The 22,724-nt window shown below is 35.1% G+C and overlaps 1 protein-coding gene across 1 annotated transcript in view; it reads left to right on the top strand.

The window, feature by feature from the left end:
• The window catches only part of PCDH15 (protocadherin related 15), a 1,060,244-nt gene that overhangs the window by 657,571 nt on the left and 379,949 nt on the right, over positions 1 to 22,724 (top strand). Inside the window, exons 11-12 of the mRNA XM_059881970.1 lie at positions 10,840 to 11,046; positions 21,769 to 21,903. Of these exons, the coding sequence (XP_059737953.1) occupies positions 10,840 to 11,046; positions 21,769 to 21,903 (342 nt within the window). The remainder of the gene's footprint in view (positions 1 to 10,839; positions 11,047 to 21,768; positions 21,904 to 22,724) is intronic.

Raw genomic sequence — 22,724 nt, forward strand, 5'->3', positions numbered from 1 at the left:
ACTATATAAAACTACAAAATGTGTATCCATTGTCTCCTCTGGATCTACCTGGAGCCCTGTGGTGCTGTACTCTGTGGGAGTTAAGAAACGACAAAGCACTGTTTCCAAACTGCCTCGTTTGAAACCTGAAATCAATTATTTTTCTTTATTATCAAAGTCAGTTGTCCTGGTGTACCCAGGTATAGTGAAACTCAGTCCATCAATTATAGAAACAAAATCAATTGGAACAGACCACAGATAATTTTTTTTATGTTTTAATAACAATTTATATTATTAATGGAAATTTCTACAGACATTATTAGATTCAAATTATTGTTCTGTGTGCATCCAAGGGGATAATAAGCAAAGGTATCAATCTGTAAGAATAATAATATGCCACCTGCTTGAATAATAGCTGAGTATTGTGTCTTTGTATAAGCATCCATTGAAATGCTACAATTTGGTAGTTCTCCTCTGTAGTAAGTCTTTCAATTTCTTCCCGTTTTCTTATTTTAATAATGCTTCATTTTCCATTGGCCATAATTTTTTTATTGGACTTGACCCCAGTTTCTGTTTTTGAGGCTAAAGAAAAATAAAATGAAGTATCCTCTTCTAGACTTTGAAGAAGAATTCTACTTTAAAAAGCTGTATGCACATTTAACAGCCAGTAAGTGTCACAAAGAAGAGATTCGTCATCTTCATTTTATCTATTTCTGCCAGTGATTTATTCAGTATAGTGGTAAATAACAAGGAAAGGTGAAACTAGAAAGAAAAGATGGATAGTTCACCAAGTATAGAATATTAAAAGATTAAAACCCATCTAATTCAAAGAGACAAAGATGTTTCTTTTCAAAACGAACATCCCATTTCAAATTTTACATAACTCCAATAATTTAAGTATACTTTAAAATGAAATACACATTTTGAACAAGAATCATAGCCAGTCCTGGGTTTGCCCAGGACAGTTCATATTTATGACTATTGTTCTTGTATAATTATTCATAACACTTCTTTCATCTTCAAAAGTGTCCCAGTTTGGATAAAAGGTTATGTGATCACCGTTGTTATACAGCAAAAAAACAACTATGCAATAGAAACATGAAAGCACATTTTAGATTCTAGATGAAAATGAATTAATTCTTGCATGGAATGTCTTAGTAAAATTCAGAGCATTCACTTTCATTATTATAAGTGCAGTTTTAAAAAAAATATTAAATATATTTATATTTTTATACTTCATATATTTATACTCTGGGCATCTGAGGATCAAATGAATAAATTATTAATACTTCACTGTCTCTCAGTTGTTCAAACATATTTTTTTAATTTAAATCTCTTTAATTAACAACTAATAACAAGGGTCATGATGCTATCACAAATATCATTGTATCATGGCCCTTCTGATTTTCATATTGTTGTTCATTGACCAACTTATACTGCATAGCGGGCTGACCTTTAACTTCCTTCCTCTCCACATAATGGACATAGTTAACACTAAGCTCTCATCCTTCACCGTGTATACTTTCTATGCCAACCATACTAAGCCACTTGCACTGTCCTAAATTCATCATGTTCTTTCTAACTTCCAGGAATTTGCTTTTCTTCCTTAGTCATTTCTCTTTCTCTTTAAAAATGAGCAGTCTAATTCACACTGATAACTCACTGATGCTTCAGATGCTAAGAAGACCATCAGTTCCTCTAGAAAGGCATGGCCTCTGGCTGGAAGTGCCTCCCTGTGGTAGCTTTGATCAGTCTATACAGGATTTGCCTGTTTATTTTCTCTTGACCTTTACAGGAGGGAGCACACATTGTATTAAACAATGTATTTCTTCAACATTGCGGCCCAAGCCCATACCCCTATCCATGCACAGCATATAAAGTGCTCAATAAATATTTCTTATACTGGTTTTCTCCCTGGCACATAAATACTTTCAGGCTGCTGGACATGGTACTGCATCTTCATTGCATTTAAATACATACATTTGAAAGTGTATGTATTTGACAGATTTTATCCTGTGTCTGTCCAGAATAGAAATTCAGTGAACTTCTCCAATAAATTAAATCCCTGGTGGTGGGGGGAGCTATATCTGTATTAAGACAGTTTGGTGGCTCAGATGGTAAAGAATCTGCTTGAAATGTGGGATACTTGGGTTTGATCCCTGGGTTGGGAAGATCCCCTAGAAAAGGGCATGGCTACCACTCTAATATTCTTACCTGGAGAATCCCATGCACAGAGGGGTCTGGCAGGCTACACTCCATGGGTTTGCAGAGTCAGACCTGACTGAACGACTAACATTTAAAAGCTATTTATTACTGTACTTAAATAAGCAAACAATCCCTTCTAAAAATATTATACATATATATATATATATATATATATATAAAACAGATATATACATTTTATCTATACATATATGTATATGTATTACACAGAAAATGAGCCACAGAATTGAAACTGAAAAGCTTAATAGTGGAGTTAATGTGCCAGTTCTCCTGGTGAGTTACATTGCTTTAGTAATTTGAGAGTCAAGGGAAATAGCATGCAAGAGATGACTGAGGCCTAAAAGAACAGCCACTGTAACTCTTGATCCTGCTCATGACTGTCTAATAGTACAACTCTAGAAAATATTTGGCCTCTATTTTAATAATGATATCGATTATACTTTACTTCGCAGGAGTTCAATGGGAAACTAGCATTCACTGTCTATAAGTCACATGACATTTGCTAGTTTTTCAGTTTGCTAAATCCTTTCTGAGTGTGCAGTAGGGGCCTGACATTTTGCTTGGTGTTGAGGAGACAGAAATATCTGAAAGCACTGCCTCAAGGAAGTCACAAGTATGAAAATTATGCTTTTAGACGTATTTCCCTTCTGACTTCTACATCCGTATGTCTAATTACTGGCTGGCCAAATGCCCTGAGTGTTTTGTAGTTGAATCAAATTAAGAATGTAGTAAACTGTCTAACCTTTTGAAACCTCATCTTCTCTCTTTCGATTAATAATATGACAATCAACCTGTCACCCAAGCTAGGAGTTCCCAGTCCTTCTGAAACACCAGATCCTATATGGACCTATCCAGTCACTTTTCAAGTCCTATCCAGAATTTCTCTTAAATGTCTCCCCAACTGTCCCTGCCCCCTGCAGTTCTCTACATTTCATCCTCATGGCCCATAGTCTCACACATGTGATCGCTAAGGTTTTAGTCTCTTCTTCATGCATCCCGCCTATCTCCCCATATTGCCAATAGGTATTGCTAAAGTAAAAATTAGACCAGGCTGCTCCATGTTGCCTTCAAGCCAATCAAAATGTTGCCTACTACATGAATTTCCAACAGAAAAACTGCGTTGATTTTAAAGATCAGGTATTAGAGGCAGAAGGGAAGTCACAGATCATTAGTCATCACTTCGCAAAATAAAAAGGATGACATCTCCCATGAATATGAGAGACCTATCAACATTCATTAAATCTGTTATAGAGATTGTGAAGTATAAGTTGCTATCTTTCTGCTATGGTGTATGTATTGTCAGTTTATCAAAAGAGAGAGAGAAATTAAGAGGAGAGAATAAAACCTTAGATGCTCTCTTTGGGAAAGATTGAATAAGGATATTCAATGAGCCAGGATTATGATAAGGAAAAAAAAAAAAAAAAACAGAGCTGATGTTGTCTAGCCATAGGAACAAAGACAAATTCTATGAATAACATACTTTCACAATTCTGAAAATATTCTAGCTATATATGCCACTCCCTATTCTTACAGATTTATGTTGAATGAATAAAATACACACATATCCTACATCTTAGTTTAGCAGTTAAGTGAAAAGTAAACTTGCTTTCTCTGCCCAATAGCAAAATCTATAAGGTAAGGAAGTTTAAGAACATTAAGAGTGAAAGTCCTAGATACATTTTAGGAAACTTATCCCACAGAAATTTCAGGTATTAGTTCTTATCAGTAGTAAAATAACCACCCCTCCATGGATGTCTCTAGGAATAATACACTTTCAGAAATCCACTGACATATTTAATACATTTGCCAGATATTGATCTTTACATTTTATGTTCTACTTTTTTCAATCTAGTAGATTATCACATAACACATTATTTTTGTTTCCTAATAAAGAACACTGTATCCTTTTATTTACTACTGATTGTTTATATTTCTAAAAATTCTAAGTACTAAGCTAAATCAATTAACTATTATATCAGTTATGAAAATCAATACAAGGAAAGAATATACGATGCCCTCTTTCTCATGTTGTTATTCATCCATCTGGGTTAGTTAGAACAGAAACAGAATACTGCATTTGAAGATAGTGGCTGTCCAAATGTGCAATCTGACAAAAGACACACAGAGGTTAGATTTTATTTGGCCTTTTTCCTTCTTCAGAAGGTGACCTGCAACTGTTTGGAAAAAGAAAAGCAATTTATCCATTCTCGTCACAGTCCCTTGAATTTGGCAAGGCCCTCTTGTCTGCAAAGGTCACTGAGTACAACAGCAAGACTAAATATTGTAAAAATGTTCACATGAAAGCCTCTCTCTGAGAAGTCCTTGCCATATCTCCCCACGACACAGCCCTTCACACACAGAAACTACGTTAACCCTCGTACATGGTAGTCCACAAGTAACCTTTCTTCATAGTTTTTGGTTGCTGTATAGAAAATGAAACTAAAAAGTTATATCTAAAAACTTGAAAACTAAACAATTTTTCTCACTAGTTTTTTTTTTTTTTTTTTTTTGTCTTTGTTTTTTCCCCTAAAGAATGGACTAGTACAGGGCCTGGTGTAGATCATGCCGCCAGTGGCGGCCCTGACTGCCGAGGAAACGGTAGCTTAGGACAGTTGGCTGTTAAGTGACACTGATTCTCCCCGCCCCGCCTGACCCCTAAGAAAGAGGCGCGTCCCCCGCCGCGTGAGGGGGTGGGGAAGTGGGTAGTGAATTCGGATCCACCTGGGAGGGGGGAGTGGAAGTTCCCCGCCCCGGACAGCGGCAAGGCAGCAGCCACAGTTGATTATGGAAGATTCTCGCAAGAGTAACACTTCAGAGACAGCACCTCAATCTGGTAAAGATTTAAAAAAAAAAAAAAAAAGAATGGACTAGTACATAGAAGAAACTCTCACACATTATTTTCTAGATTCTGATAAAGAACCCACATAGATATAGATTTTTTGATATTGATGATTTTTTAAAATTCAGATATTCCAGATGGTCTATTCCAGTCAAGCACTTCACAGAAACACCTTAGGAGAGGTATCTCCTAGTGGAGAGAATAGTCTGTGGGAGTAAAATCAGAATCCAGCCTAGACTTTCACTGAACAGGAAGTGGAATGCAGGGCAAAATAAGGGGAAGACAGCATGAGTTAGAAGCACTCCAGAAAAATGTTACTGCACAATGATGATCATGTTTTGTCAATGCCTGGCCTTGCTATTTATGGCCAAGATGATTCTCATGTTCAACTATCAGCCAAATAGTCTGATATATTTGTGCTTAGTGGGAGTTTTCTGAATCTGTGATCTTCCCAAGAGCAACTGGGTTTTCTTCTTTAAATCATTCAAAACCACTTTAGTCATTCCATTGTCAGTTTATATCTCAAAATCTAAGCAAAGAAAAAGATTTTTTTTATTGAAAATTATACAGAAGCTCCAAGAATTCATGTTTTCATTGTGATAAATTATAAACACAGTGGGCAAATTCTCACATGAAATGAAGATAAAATATATTTCACTTTAAAATTATTTTCTAAAGATGGAAAATATGTGAATATGATTTTGTTGTCATATTATAAACCCCTCTGGGAGTGTGTTATTCACAGTCTTCCTGGTAAAGATATCTTTTCTTTTTTGTCAAATAGGAAATGTATTTATTTCCAAACAGGAATTCACTCCTTTACTATATTTGTGACATTACAAACAAATCAGTCATATAATATACAGAACAACATGTTGTGTTTTATCTAATAAAATATTTCATGGTTTTTTAAGTACTCAAATATTTTTAATAAATGTTATAAACAGGATTTTTTAATGTACTACGCTATTCTATATTTTAATTCTGTAATTTTTAGAATATTGAACTCTAAATAAAAGTAATTTATTAAGTTTTAATGCAATATAATTGTATAAGAAAGGCTGAGAAGCAATAGTATACACTTATTTGTAACTACTAATTAGTTGGCAATATTAATATAATCTTTGATCTGAGGGCTTCTCAGGTGATGCTAGTGGTATAGAATCCACCTGCCAATGAGGAGACGTAAGAGATATGGGTTCAATTCCTGGGTCAGGAAGATCCCCTAGAGGAGGTCAGGGCAACCTACTCCAGTATTCTTACCTGGAAAACCCCACGAACAGAGGAGCCTGGCACACCACAGTCCATAGGGTTTCAGAGTCAGTCACAACGAAGCAACTTAGCTCGCATGCATACTAGAGATCATGGAATCTTACCTTGCTTGCCACCAACCAGCAGGGAAAATAGCTATTCTGCATTCTCAGCCCTCTGGTTCAGGGAGCTACGAGGCTATCAATGTTTGCTTGTTCTGATAATGAAAATTAGGTAGTTTGTGTCTCTTAATGGTTTGCTCTTCAAAGTAACTAAATAATGTATTTTGTATACTTCTGTTTTGGCTTTAGTTTTACTTTGGTTTCATTACTGAAAATGGGACTCATGCCCAGAAATTCGCCAAGTAAAACCTAGCTTTTAAATATAATGTTTAACTTGTAACGATAGGCTTTGTAGATATAAATAAGGTTATCTTATGGGATTAGGTGATTTTTTAAATACTACCGTGACCTGCCTTTTCATGCTTCTCATCTCATTCACTTAGCAACTACAGAGGAGCAGACTATGTCAGACTTTTGAGAATTCCTATTTTTATTACATAGAAGAAGAGATGATTGGATGAAAGGTTTCATGCATGAGCTCTTTAAACAGAAAAGCATAATAATATTAAATTAAGTGACATAATTTAACTGTAATTCTCTCTGAAGTATCTATTAATTTTCTCTCCTTCCATTAATCTTACATTTGGATATTCATTTACATTCTCTAAATTAAGGTAATCATGTGGTGAATGTTCCTACATCACTTCAGTTCAATTCAGTTCAGTCACTCAGTCGTGTCCGACTCTTTGCAACCCCATGAATTGCAGCACACCAGGCCTCCCTGTCCATCACCAACTCCCGGAGTTCACTCAAACTCACGTCCATCAAATCGGTGAGCCATCTCATCCTCTGTCGTCCCCTTCTCCTCCTGCCCCCAATCCCTCCCAGCATCAGAGTCTTTTCCAATGAGACAACTCTTCGCATGAAGTGGCCAGAGTACTGGAGTTTCAGCTTTAGCATCATTCCTTCCAAAGAACACCCAGGACTGATCTTCTTTAGAATAGACTGGTTGGATCTTCTTGCAGGCCAAGGGACTCTCAAGAGTCTTCTCCAACACCACAGTTCAAAAGCATCAATTCTCTGGCACTCAGCTTTCTTCACAGTCCAACTCTCACATCCATACATGACCACTGGAAAAACCATAGCCTTGACTAGATGGACCTTTGTTGGCAAAGTAATGTCTCTGCTTCTGAATATGCTATCTAGATTGGTCATAACTTTCCTTCCAAGGAGTAAGTGTCTTTTATAGCCTCTCATAAATCAGGAGACCTGAGTCTGGGCCTTACTCTGTATAGGACTTAGATGTGGTGTGGCCTTTAACATAAAACTAACCTTTTTGTTTTTTCATCAACATGAAAGTATATATTTTCACATTTAGAGGGCCAAAATAACATAGAGATTAAGAATGTGGACTTTGGAGACAGAAACCCTAGTTGGCACATCCGAAATACCCCAAAGAGGGCAAAATATATAGTAGCAATCCAAAAATAGTAGTCATATTAACAGCAAACTAAACTTATAGAAATAACAGAAAGTGCCTTTACATGTTATTTTTAAAGATATGGGGAAATCAATTGTCTCCATAGATCTAATTTAGTTTTTTTCCTCTTTTTGTTGGATCATTTTGTTTCCATTATGCAAATAATACATGTTTTCCTGCCTTCACAGCTGGCAGTAAAAATTAGCAGCATATGAGTTGAATGTAAAATAAAATCTTTCATTATTATATAGTTTGCTTTTTGTTTTTCCCCTCACCATCCATAATTGTGTATGTGTATTAGAGAAAGGGGGCAAATTATAAATTTGTTGCTTTTCATAGCATTACTAGTGTGTCCAGGATATAGCATAATGACTTTCAGAACAATTAGAAACAAAATAAAGGAGAGAGAAAACCTCTTGTTCAAAATGGCTTGTGTGTATGAACTGTTCTGCTTCAATCAGATAAAGGTCATTGGGTTGGAACCCCATATGGATCAATTAGTCTCCTACAGTGAAAGGTGATATTTTCTAGCCAGGGACTGTACCTTTTACCCTGGTCAGCTGTGTCCAGAAAGCCTGCTCTAAGTCACAGGGGGAATTTCTAGAACATCCAAGTCTCAGCACAAATTAATCACAACAGCTGGATACAGAAAGAACTTATCTAGGCTGGTGGTGTCAGGAACACATATGGTTCTGAGAGAAGAATACAATGTTATATAAAAGGTTACACATTATTTCCAGTACTATTGTCTTTAATGCAGAGCAGGGGCTCATAAACATTTTATGCCCAGAAGCATTCTGGCAATTTGCTCTCAGATGAAAATTTAAATCCAGAAAATAAATTGCATAACATTATAAAGGAAATCTAATATATTGAAATAGTTATGAAAATGGTAAAAAACAAAGTATTTTTTCTTCTAAATCTATTCTTTATATAAGATTAACAATGGGTTTATTAATTATCATAATTTCATTGTTATAATTAGCATAAATGTATTTAAATATCTAATATTAATAATAATGGGAAATGATTTTTCCTGGTGCAAACTCACTGATACTACCAAACATCTCTGTGATCTGTCACCTGCCCTCCAATGAATAAAACTGGTAAATTACAAGAGGAAACAGAGAAAATTATCTTCTAGAGGCTCAATGGTGAAGATAAGGGAGATGGTGAGGACAGGGAAGCCTGGCATGTGGAAGTCCATGGAGTTGCAAAGAGGACATGACTGAGCGACTGAACAAAGACAAAAAGAGGCCTGATATAAAACAGAGATATGTATCAAACTGCTTATAAACTTTCATGGCCAAATGCCACTGTATTACAGAGGAAAGCACTATAGGATTTAAAAGAAAAGATTTAACTTTAACTCTTAGATGGTTTCAAAATACAACTACTGCAAAAATGGGGGAAACATACCAATAAAAATTATAACAGAATTTGAATCTATTTTGAAATACATATCTAACACATCTCTTGGTATATGTATGCCACTAAATTATGTCAATGATTACTTCTAAAGTTTGGAGAAGATTTTATAGAAGTCAGTTGTGATAAAATCTTCCCTTATAAAATATCTGGATAGACATATAGTAAGATGGTTAAAAGCAAACCAAAAAAAAAATAGGATGTTGAGAGCTGATGTTAAAGGTTGGTGTTCACCCATTTATAACATGTGTGGTGATTACATAGTAAAATTTATTGGAAACAAATTGTCATCAATTTCTTAATAGCTGAAAAAGTAAAAAAAAAAAAAAAAAAGTTCCAATGCAGGAACATTTATTTTACCTGAATAATATATTTATGGTTGCTGCTGCTTCTGCTAAGTCACTTCAGTCGTGTCCAACTCTGTGCGACGCCATAGGCGGAGCCCACCACCACCAGGCTCCCCCGTCCCTGGGATTCTCCAGGCAAGAACACTGGAGTGGGTTGCCATTTCCTTCTCCAATGCATGAAAGTGAAAAGTGAAAGTGAAGTTGCTCAGTCATGTCTGACTCTTCACGACTCCATGGACTGCAGCCTACCGGGCTCCTCCGTCCATGGGATTTTCCAGGCAAGAGTACTGGAGTGGGGTGCCATTGCCTTCTCCATATTTATGGTTAACTAATATTTAAATTTCTACTGCTACTAAAAATAAATATTTTATTTAAATTGTCTCTGTCCTTCATAAGGGTTTTTTGAAGACTTTCCATGGGCAACAAATGTAGACTTAATCTGTTAAATTTATGTAGAATTTTGAATTATTTGAGAATTTAATTATTAGTGAGGGATAAGACATGAAAAAGACAAAAATAAAAACAACAGGTTTTCTGAGTTATGAATCTTTTTCTCTTTTACTTAAATATTTTATCAGCAATTCAGTCAAATGTGTTCACTTTGTGGTTTTCTAACTATTTCAGTTCAATTCAGTTCTCTTTGCGACCCCATGAATCGCAGCACTCCAGGCCTCCCTGTCCATCACCAACTCCCAGAGTCTACCCAAACCCATGTCCATCGAGTCGGTGATGTCATCAGCCATCTCATCCTCTGTCGTCCCCTTTTCCTCCTGTCCCCAATCCCTCCCAGCATCAGAGTCTTTTCCAATGAGTCAACTCTTCGCATGAGGTGGCCAAAGTATTGGAGTTTCAGCTTCAACATCAGTCCTTCCAAAGAACACCCAGGACTGATCTCCTTTAGGATGGACTGGTTGGATCTTCTAACTATTTAAGCACTATTATTTCCCCTAGTAATGTGCAATGACAGATAATGAAAGTTGATTGCAGCAATTTATTTTTTCTTTTTTTGAAATATACACTGGATTGGGGGACAGGAAGGCAAAAACTGATGAAGCCTCTCTGGACTTCCATTTCCTCACGTTCTCCAATGGTTCTTTAACTTTAAAGTGTTTTTTTCTGTAATGATACCAGTTGAAAAGATAATCCTTATATATAGTATGAAAAATGGCACTCTAAAAGGATTCCATAACATACAATGTTTTAATCTTTTTTCTTTTTACTTTGTTTTAGGCTGAACAGGACAATGGTCATCCTCTTCCCACTTTTGCCAGTCTACATATTGAGATACTGGATGAAAACAATCAGAGCCCATATTTCACAATGCCTAGTTATCAAGGCTATATTCTGGAATCTGCTCCAGTGGGAGCAACTATTTCTGACAGTCTGAATTTGACCACCCCTCTAAGAATTGTAGCTCTGGACAAGGATATAGAAGATGTAAGTTAAATATGATTTTTGCTCTTATTTTGTTAACACGTCTCTTGATATATGTATGCCAGTAGGAGGTAGAATAAAGATATAATTGGATGAGTTATAGAATAGAGAAAAAAGTCAGCATAAATGAAAATCTTAGTGTTGTAATTCAATTCCCTATCAAGGTTATGATAAAAGAAAACACTGTTTGACTGAGAAACTGTTCTTATTCACTTTACAGATATTCAGTAGAAAGAAGGAAATTAATGTTTCACTTGCAGTTTGCCAAAGTACCAGAACAATCTTTCCAATTAACATGTGTTGAAAACTACATTATTACTGACAGGGAAAAAATAATGGCATTATACAATAAGAATAAAAAGTCATGGAAGCAGCTCTAGGATGCAATTTGGGAGACTTTTCTGAGATTTATATTACTAAAGAAAACGCATTTTGGGGCAGCTGACCCCCTCACACTTCTGCCAGTGACTGTTGTGATGCTAACACTCTTCCATTCCATGCATCATTGTCCTCTGTTTTTCTGGTACTGACACTTGATAAAGCAGTGGGAAATTGTCCAAACTGAACAGATCAGAGTATTTTAACCTCCTTAGCTACAGTGACTGCTACAAAGAATGGACAGAAAATCTTTACCAGTCCAATCTGAGTCCAACCAGGGGTTGAAAGGAAAAAAAAAAAAAAGGGAATTGGAAGACTGTGGCATCATGTATTAAAGTGGAAATGAATCTGAACTCTTTGTAGCCTGGTTTGCTGACATCATGGAGAAAGCTCATTGTCAATGGGAGAGAATGAAGTCTGACAGAGACACACAGAGAGGAGTCCTTCCTGAGTCCCCATTTTTTAGGTTACAACGTCCCCAGATTTATATTAATACTTAAAGATTTTCCTTTTATTCTCTAACCTACCCCATTATTACCCAACATATCTTTTTTTTTTTAAACATATGTTTCTGTCACTTGCAACTTAAAAAATTCCAACTTAGCAATTTCTCCCATCAATAGCATCTAATAAAACTTTGTGATGGTGGAAATATTCTGTAGTTATGCTGCCCACCACAGTAGCCACTAACCCTGTGTTGCTATGGAGCTCTGGAAATGTAACTAGACTGAAATGTAATTTTAGCATTTTGTTTAATTTGAATTATTTTAAATGTGAATGGCCACATGTTGTTAATTGGACAGCATAGGTCTAGAATGTCCCTAAAATCTCATAACATGGAGCTTTGTCAACAGTTTAGTAAATTACAAGAGCACTTCCAGATTTCTTTTCTCTTTCTGGAAAAAAAAAAACTGTAACCTTTAGCAAAGTCTGTGACATCTCTTGCGTGCATTCCATTTCTCAGTAAATGTTTTATTTTACGCTTTGTATCTTTCTCTGCTTTCTTTATTCTCATCCTAGCTTTCTTGTCCTTCTCAATCTCCCTCACTTGTTGTTTTAACAATAGCTGACTCACACTGAGTTCTTAACACCTGCCAGTGGTTGTCGTTCAGCGCTAAGTCATGTACAACTCTTTGCCAACCCCATGAACTGCAGCACACCAGGGCTCCCTATCTTTTACCATCTGGAGTTTGCCCAAGTTCATGTCCATTGAACCAGTGATGTCATCCAATCATCTCCTCCTCTGTCTCCCTCTTCTCCTTCTGCCTTTGATCGTTCCCAGCATCAGGATCTTTTCCAGTGTCAGCTGTTCTCTTCAGGTGGCCAAAGTATTGGAGCTTCAGCATCAGCCCTTTCAGTGAATATTCAGGGTTGACTTCCTTTAGGATTGACTGATGTGATCTTCTTGCAGTCCAAGGGACTCTTGACTCTTTTCCAATATCACAGTTCAAAAGCATCAATTCTTCTGTGCTCTGCCTTTTTTATGGTTCAGCTCTCACATCTGTACATGACTACTGGAAAGACCATAGCTTTAACTATACGGACATCTGTCAGCAAAGTGATGTCTTTGTTTTTTAATAGATAGTCTAGGTTTGTCATAGCTTTCCTTCCAAGAACAATTGTCTTCTAATTTCATGGCTGCCATCACCATCTGCAGTGATTTTAGAGCCGAAGAAGAGAAAATCTGTCACTTCTTACACCTTTCCCCCTTCTATTTGCCATGAAGTGATGTGACTGGATGCCATGATCTTAGTTTTTTAAATACTGAATTTTAAGCCAGATTTTTCACTCTTTTCTTTCACCCTCATGAAAAGGCTCTTTAGTTCCTCTGCCTCGTGAAAGGGCAATACCTGCCAGAAAATATAATAAATGCTTTATTTTGCATTAATTCCCTTAAATCTCACAGCAAACATAATAGTGAATTTTACATATTGCAGAAGGGGAAATTAAAACAACTTTAAATACTGCCTTTACTCTGATCACAGAGTTAGTAAATGGAGGAGTTAGACCTTGAGCCAAGGTCTTTGGGAAAGAAAGTTATTGATTAAAATCAATAGCCTTTTCAGTTTTATACATTCTGACTGTAGGCTGACTATGTTAACAGCTGTCAATGCTTTCAACTCTTCCTGTTAAAGTGCTTATATATACACAGTTTCACATCCCAGTTCAGAGAGGGTTTAGGGATCTCCTAAGGTTTAATGTGTTTCATGAGTCTCATGTCATTTAGTGACATGAGAAAATTCACTAGAAAATTCACAGAGCCAATTTAAGAAGTGTTATCCAGGCTAAGCTAATATATATATTAGACTTGGTGATGTCCCACAGCTTTTGGTGTGGATTTATTTTTTTCTTGTTTTCTTTTTATTTTGAATGCATAATCATTTTAAGCAGTGACTAGTCAGTTTAGAAACATAATAGCTTAAGTCGCACTTTCATGAAAACAAGAACACAAGTTAAATCCTGAAAAAATTGTAGCTTTAGTTTTTCCCTAAATAGCAAAATTTATGTACTTGTAGTTTCTTGATGCATTTATATTATTTAGTGGTTGGGTACTAAGCCCTGTGCTTGCTTGCACACATTCTTTCCTGGATTGTCATTCACTTTAAAATTGCAAATGTTAAAATTGAGTTAAAGGGGCTTTGAAAAGGACAGTGGGACTTCAAGTTATTACTGAGTTAGGGTAGAGAGAGCTCCTGGGTCTGAAACCTTTGGAAAACACTACCTGGAATTCTGATCTGGAGACTTACAATTCAGTTAGCCTGCTAAATACTCTCGGACATTTCCAAGGGGTGGGACAGCACATTGTAGTTCTTTCGAGTCTGTGCTTTGGAGCTGGATAAACTTAGACTTGACTCGTAGTTCCTCCATGTGATAGTTATATAGCCTTATATTCACTAGTTGCTGCCTTTTGTTCAAACACCAATGACCCAAAAAGATAGCAATCACTACTGCCTTGGCCAGCTCCTTCACTTGGAGCTGGCGATGATGGAGAGGGAGAGAAAATTTCCCTGAGATGAAGCCACGTACATGAAGAGAAACATAACTAATATGTTTCATAGAAATGTCAAATACTTAAACAATGTCTATCTGGCCATATTTATTATTTAAGTCCATCCTCTTAAGTCCACAGAATATTAAACGTAGTTTAATCCCACTTCCTATACTATGTGAAATGTTCTGTTAAAGTCCCTTCTTCAGGAATTGATTTTACACTTCACTGTGCCACTCTAGCCTGAAATGTAGGAGCTGTCTTTGGTTTTTATTTACTTGAGACAAAATACTAAATGAATGCAAACAATTCTTTTCATCTAAAATAGTAGATGAAAAGATTTTACTTTTAGAGTGAATTCATTTACTTTTTAGCAGCAAATATATCACCTTATGAGCTTCCCTGGTAGTTCAGCTGGTAAAGAATCCGCCTGCAATGCAGGAGACCCTGGTTCGATTCCTGGGTGGGGAAGATCTGCTGGAAAATGGATAGGCTACCCACTTCAGTATTCCTGGGCTTCCTAGGTGGTTCAGATGGTAAAGAATCTGCCTGCAATGCAGGAGACCTGGGTTCAATCCCTAGGTTGGGAAGATCCTCTGGAGAAGGGAACAATTACCCTTTCAATTACAATTACAATTGTAATTGTAATTACAATTCTGGCCTGGAGAATTCCATGCAGAGTCAGACACGACTGAGCAACTTTCAGTTTCACTTTGAGACAATTAAGAAATATTTAAAATCTTCCGGTTTCGTCTTCTGAATATTTCCTGACTCTCTTTTCTCTCCACTCTTACAACCTATTTGTCTTTTATTAAAATTGCCTCCTCATTTTCTATTCTTTTTTATTCTTACTCAAATCCATCTTTCACTCAGCTACTACAGGTATTTATTCAAAGTTCAAATCTGACTACATTAGACCTCTGTGTAGTATGCTTTCATGACTTTGCTGCATTAAATTCTTTGCAGAAGAAATTTCAAGCTCATGTACATGGCTTTCTGTTACTTGATAATCTGAACATTTTCTAAAACGTCCTGCTTCCATCTATTTACATTTAGCAAGTATTTATAGTTTCTTTTATTTATTTATTTTTAAAATTTTCATTTATTTGTGGCTGCACTGGGTCTTACTTGTTGCCCCTGGGCTTTCTCTAGTTGCAGCCAGCAAGGGCAAGTCTTTAGTTGTGAACTTCTCATTAAGGTGGGTTATCTTGTTGTGTGGCACAGGCTCTTAGGCATGTGGGCTTCAGTACTTGCAGCACGCAGGCTCAGAAATTTAGGCTGAAGGGCGGGATCTGTAGTTGTGGCACGCTGGTTTAGTTACCTCCTCACATGTGGGATCTTACTGCACTAAGGATCAAACCTGTGTCCTCTGCATTAGCAGGCAGATTCTTAACCACTGGACCACCGGGGAAGTACTGCTTGTAGTTTCTTGAGTTACACCAAACTGCTGTGTATCTCATTACCTTTTGTTTCTTACTTTTTCTTTTTTGAAATCTTTCATCTTCCACTACACAACTTAGTTTGGATAACTTATGCTCGGTGTTTGGAATTTAGCTCAGACATCGTCTCATTTGGGCCTTCCCAGGTAGCACTAGTGGTAAAGACCCTGCCAGCCAGTGCAGGAAACTTAAGAGATGTGGGTTTGATCCCTAGGTTGAGAAGATCCCCTGGAGGAGGGCATTGCAACCCACTCCAGTATCCTTGCCTGGAGAATCCCATGGACAGATAAAAGCCTGGTGGGCTATAGTCCATAATGTCCCCAGTCAGACATGACTGAAGCAACTTAGCATGCACATATCCTCTCACTTAAGAATCTTTTCTAGATTATGATTCTTTGTTGAGTTGCATGTCTCTTTTTGGTGGATTTCTCTAAAGTTCTATTTACATCGTTGCATGTATCTTTTTCCATCATTAAATTTAAATCCCTTGAGGATAGATCCTAAATCTTAATAACTTTTGTATCCTAAAGATCTTACACTGTTCCCAGAATTTAGTATGTTCTAGTAATTGTTTAATGAACTAGTAAGTCCAGGCATGAGTAAAGGAATGAGAATATCTTGGTATATGTATCAACAATTGTACTGATGTTGAATTAACTGTTTCAGAGTATGGCCCATTCCATGGTTAGACAACTAATTCCTAGAAAGCTCTTTATCACATTAAGTTGAAGCCAGCATTCTTGTAACTAAGCCATTATTCTTTATACCTTCCATTTGTCAGTACACAATATAAATTAAAGATTAGTCATTGATATGTCTGAAGATGAATTTACTTGCTTCTGAATCAGAGTTTTCCCTTAAGCCAAGTGTTCTTTGTTTCTCAAAAGTAAAATACGTTTATTGTGAGGCTATTTTAAGATCTATATTAACAAAAGAAAACTTAAAGGCCCTTTTAGTTTGCAGGCAAGAATTTTACTACATGATAAATTCTAGCAGTTTTTGAATGTCAATATTAGTGAATTTAATCAGCATGGGGATAAAGGATTTAAGAATAAAAACAAAGACACATCACCTCATACAGGTATTACCAAACAGAATGGAGATAAAGCATCAGGCATGAAGAGAAGTGATCATTGCAGGAGTTGGTTTTCTTGAGCACGGCTATGCCACAGGGCAGATGCCAAGAAGGAGACAGACTTGGATCTGTTTGTCCAAAAATTGCGTTGTTTTATCTGTTCGATTCAGTAGAAAATAAGACAAAATTTTAGGAACTAGTAGCAGAGATTGGTGATTTGTAGTGTTATTAGCATGTAGATGTTGAGTCAGAAGGAATCTTGCTGCTGCTGCTAAGTCACTTCAGTCATTGCTGACTCTGTGCGATCCCATAGACAGCAGCCCACCAGGCTCCCCACTCCCTGGGATTCTCCAGGCAAGAACACTGGAGTGGGTTGCCATTTCCTTCTCCGATGCATGAAAGTGAAAAGTGAAGTCGCTTAGTTGTTTCCAACTCAGCGACCCCATGGACTGCAGCCCACCAGTCTCCATCCAAGGGATTTTCCAGGCAAGAGTAATGGAGTGGGGTGCCATTGACTTCTCTGAAGGAATCTCGTCATATGAAAAGTGTAAAAAACGCAGACAACAATATTTGTGCTAACGTTCCTTCTTATATAGATATCAACATATACATATATGTGTAAAATATATGCATGTATGTAATATACATATGAATTACATTTATGATTTTTTAACCATTCTTACCTCATAGTTTTATAATAGTCCAGAATACACATAGAGCAAGTATTGCAAAAGAGGCATGTCTGGAACCACCAGGTTTTCTTTGGCAGAACCACTAAAATTGCTTATTGAATTCTAGATATTAAAAAAAATAACAGAATAATAATCAATAGAGGTTATGCTTTAGCTTTCAGAAAAGCAGTGATCCATTTATAATTCCAAATCAATTTTCATCACTATATAGTGCTACTATTTCAAAATAAAGATATCCTTGAAATGTAATACATTATACTTTCAATGGTAAAATGTGCATATATACTTTATAAATATTGCTATACTATCATACCTATGTTATGATGTGTCAAAATATTAGGGAAAAAAATACACCTGCAAAAAAGCTGTTAGTTTAAATGAACTGGAAAATGGGTTTTGTTTGTTTGTTTGGAGGTTTGTTGGCTTTTTACTAGTTATACTTGTCATATATATATTTGTGGTCATTTACATTTACAGTTTTTCATTTAATGTTTAATTTGCATATAGGTTCTGCCGGGTGGTGTTCCTGTAGGTACAAGTTGTTAATTTTGTGTTTGTTTTTTTGTTAATTGCTGTGATTCACTTCCTTGTTCTTTTGTGTTCTACTAAAAAAAAAACTAAACAATTACTTATCATTTATTAAAAATTATTAACATATATATGCAATCTAAACTTATTTACATATTATTGGTAATAGTAGTATGAAATTGTGTAGAATTCAAATTGCATGTAAACTCAAAGATTGTGTAATTATTATTTTTTTAAATTCATGAACCATTAATAATTCATCATATTCTTTCAAAGATCCTAATATGAGGGTTGAAACCTTTTAAACAAGGTACTTCTGAAAACTACTGTCAACTAATTCAAGTTGACAGATGAGATTAACTTTTTTGTCATTTTCTTGCTATGCTTTATAATTTATATGTATGCACATAAGTGTGCAGTTATATATATGATATATATTTATTTATATGTACATATACATCTCTGTGTTGTGTGTGCATATATATGAGGATGCATATTATTTTGTGTGTGCATGAATTTGTTATATCATATTTTGAGTCTCATTGGAAACCCAAAATTGGTTTTAAATACAATAGACTGTCATATGTGAACATATTTCTTCTATGTGGTAGGATTTTTAAATTGTACTTTTATGTGTTAGTTTACCTTTGCTTACTTTTGCATTAATTTTATTTGTGCTGTGAATAAATATTGGAGTTTATTTTGCCCTCCCAGAAAATCATACACAAATCAACAAACTAATATATTGTGCTTTTGGTATCTACGTAATGTATACTTTAGAGAAAATAATATTACTGTTTATTGGGAAAAAGTTGTTGTAATAATCAGCCCTCTGTGTATATTTTGATCTAGAACATTGATATTTACTTTAAATAAGTTAATCGAGACAAGGACTACCGAAAATACACTGTCCCTATCAGAGTATTCTCTTCCATTTACATTTATTGTACACCATACCTGAAACTAGTGTTATCATTACAAACGAATCTAAGGTGTTAAACTTTGAGTGACTACTGGATGATTGTCCAGCTAAATGCTCATTCACCCATAGCATCTATGCATGCTTCACACATATACAGATTTTAAAAGGTTACTATTTTGAACACTAATTAGTTTCAAAAGTTATATTTTAACCAAAAATTCACTGTGCAAGGCAGATTGGAATAAGCTGTAACATGCCATGTACAATGTTAACATTATGCATTATGTTATATGTATATTTTTACATAAAACAGTCTGCAGTTCTGGGAAATGTTATTTTAGTATTCTAGCTAGTTATTATAAAAGCACTTGAAATATAGACAATTAAATTATCAACAATTCTTTAGTATTTCTTGTTATTAAGTATGAGAGCCTGTTTATGAAGTCCTGGTGTGTATATCACCTTCAAATGGAAAGCACTTGATGATGAAAATCTTGTTGCTTTCATAAATACACGAAATAGTGTGGTTTGCGACACAATCATACCACAGTCACACATGCATGTGCTAGTTTACAACCCAGCACTCATTACAGTATTGCATTATCACAGCACCTGACATGAAAAATGCTTAAAATGTGCTGAGTATGTGAATGAATATATCTAACAGATTTACTAACAGAGGTTACAGTTGAAAGGAAGAAGAGACAGTGAGAGAGGGTTAGTTATAAAGGAAATAGAGAATGACTGATGGATTTGAATGAAGAAAAAGAAGTAAACATTTGGTGAGCAAATCATGTAGCAAAACTTGCCCTACTTAGATTACTTATAGTGTAAATATATGAGTTAAAGAAGCTATACTTGTAGGCATCATTGTTGGTACAGTCAGAGAACAGAAAAAACTATATGAATTTAAAAGTCTAGTGATTTTACCTTGATAGGTAAACACTAAAAAAGAGAAGTTACTTGTATTTATTGAGTTTTCTTTTAACTGAAAATGCATGCTAACTAAAATTTGTGATCATTTAAAAATAATAATTGAATTTATTACAATTGGCTCTAAAACATAATAAGAATCCCCAAAATGTGGTTTAAAGTATGTTTAATGTGCATTTTACAATTTACCTTTTAAAATAATTTAGCCTTTTATTAAATAGCATATTTGATTTAACCAAATATTCCAGCCATGCTTACTATCCATGTTGAGCTGCTGAGATTATGACACTGAAATGAAAACAGCTGAAGTGTCCACTAGAATATAATGTCAGTGTGAAGCCTCTTTATTTTTTCCAACTCTTAACAACTTTGATTATTTTATAATAAATGGATCAATGGAAAATTATTATCTATAGCATTTTTTAATATTCCAAGATAAATATAGCACACTGACCTCATGTCGAAATTGTGGACAAGAAAGCTGCCATGATATGGCTAAGTAATATCTCCTAAGGAGATGCTGTAAATACATAACCTGTCAGGTTCAAATGAAACTATTCACTCCAAGGTTATTTGAAATATACACATATTGAAACTTTAGGTAGGTATAAAGTGTCTGTGGGTCAAGTTATGCACACCTTTTAATATAGCAGTATGCATTTTAACTTTCTCACTTCTACATAGAAATTTTTTTAAATGGCAGTTTCTAATTTTTTTAATCAACAATATGTTTAACAATTCTGCACTGTCTACTCTGCCCTCAGCCTTTGATGATATCTGATAGAAAAGTAACCTGTGATTTTAAATCACCTTTCACACCATAATATTTTTAAAGTTGCCATAATTTATGAAACACCTTACCTCCCTGTATGTTCTTACTTTTTATAGCCTTCCTGATAGTCCACACTCTCTCAATAATCCCCTTTTGTTCACTGCACTTTCCCTTCTTTTCCACTATGCAGATACCAATCCAAGCCTTCCCATTTTATGTCGCTGTTCTTTCTCTGAATTGCAGATATTAATACCTTATCTTTCAGAGTGGCAATAAGATTGAGAAGGATTTCTAATGCCTACTTAATTACCTGTGTTTTGAACTTTTGCAATCACTTTCATTTTATGTATATATCATTTTTTACTGAACCTGTTTATCAGAAACGTGCCAATTCAAATATTTGAATTTAATCATCAGAAACATTTTAATCAAAATAAATATTATGTTTCCCCCTGGAGAATATTTACATTAAAATAAGAAAGAACAAGTGTAATATTTATAATGAATTATACATAACCAATTTTATTTCTAATTTACATTACACATGAGAACATAATAATAATATGCATGTGTGCAGTTTATTTCTACAAATGAAGTAACTGTAAAATTCTACAGCTAAAATTCTGGGCTTCGGTTTCCTTTTCTTGAATGTATTTATTTCTCAAGTCCAGTGAAGTTCTGGAAAATATTGATATTAAATAATCAGTAAGAACATATTCAATTAGACTGTTTTATGTCTTATTCCTCCTATTATTTTTTGCTTTTATTCACATTGATTATACCAGTACTTATTTAAGTATTTTCCACAAATGAGTAATTATCTTTGGGTAGTTTTTACTCAACTCTGAACAAATTTCTAGTTGAAGCTCTCTTTTCTTTAGAAAATTCTTAATCAGTTATACTTGTAATAAATTTGAAAAATGAATTTCCAGGTAATGAACTAATAACTATATTGTTTATTAACATTTTAAATAATGGCTTCTTTTTTTTGTTTAAGACTAAAGACCCAGAGCTTCACCTTTTTTTGAATGATTACACTTCAGTCTTTACTGTCACACAGACTGGAATCACTCGCTACCTCACCTTACTTCAACCGGTGGACAGGGAAGAACAGCAAACTTACACCTTTTCGGTAAAGAGATTTCATATATATATATACATACACACACATATAAATGTATATGTATGCAAGAGAAAGAGATATTTGTTCAAAACTGAAAAGGTCAATGACTGGAAAAGAAAAATGCAGTATTTTCAATTAATAACAAATAATATGAAAAATAAAATTTTTCCTCAAAAGTATTTCTTTTTTCTCAATTTATATAGTTTTATTACTATTCCTTCCAATGGAAGAAAGATAAATTTTGAGATGAAAAAAAAAAAGGGAGTCTCACTCTTCACCATCCACTCACAATTGACTTAAATTTAGGTATTATAAAGTTGAATCAACAAAGTAAAAATTATTTTCTAAATTTGTTTATATATTTATTATTATTGCATTTTTAGGTTTGTCTTAGGGTTAGGCCAGTGGTTCTCACTAGAGAAGATTCCTGCTCCCACCACCCTGCCCAGCACCATTTTGCAATTTCTGGAGACATTTTTGGTTCCTCTTTTGAAAAGGTGCTACTGGCATCTGGTGGGCAGACAGTGACAATACCGAGAGACATAATGCACAGGACAGCCCCCACAACAAGGATTCTTAGGTTAGATTAACCTAGAGGAGAAAGAGAAAGAAACAGAGAGAAAGATTGGCGGCTGAATAGAGGGTAAAAGGGAGTTTAGTTTAGGGAGTTTAGCTAGATTTTATTCAAATATAGGGGAAAAAATGAGCTGATAGAAAAATATAGGAAACGGAATTTATGTAAGAATTTTGTTTGTTTGTTTTTTCTGGAGAAACTTATACAGCAGACTCAGAGCTTCCAGAAGACCTAAAATCTACACTTAAAACTTAGA

The sequence above is a fragment of the Bos taurus genome, chromosome 26 (genome assembly GCF_002263795.3).
Source record: "Bos taurus isolate L1 Dominette 01449 registration number 42190680 breed Hereford chromosome 26, ARS-UCD2.0, whole genome shotgun sequence".
Taxonomy (NCBI): Eukaryota; Metazoa; Chordata; class Mammalia; order Artiodactyla; family Bovidae; genus Bos; species Bos taurus.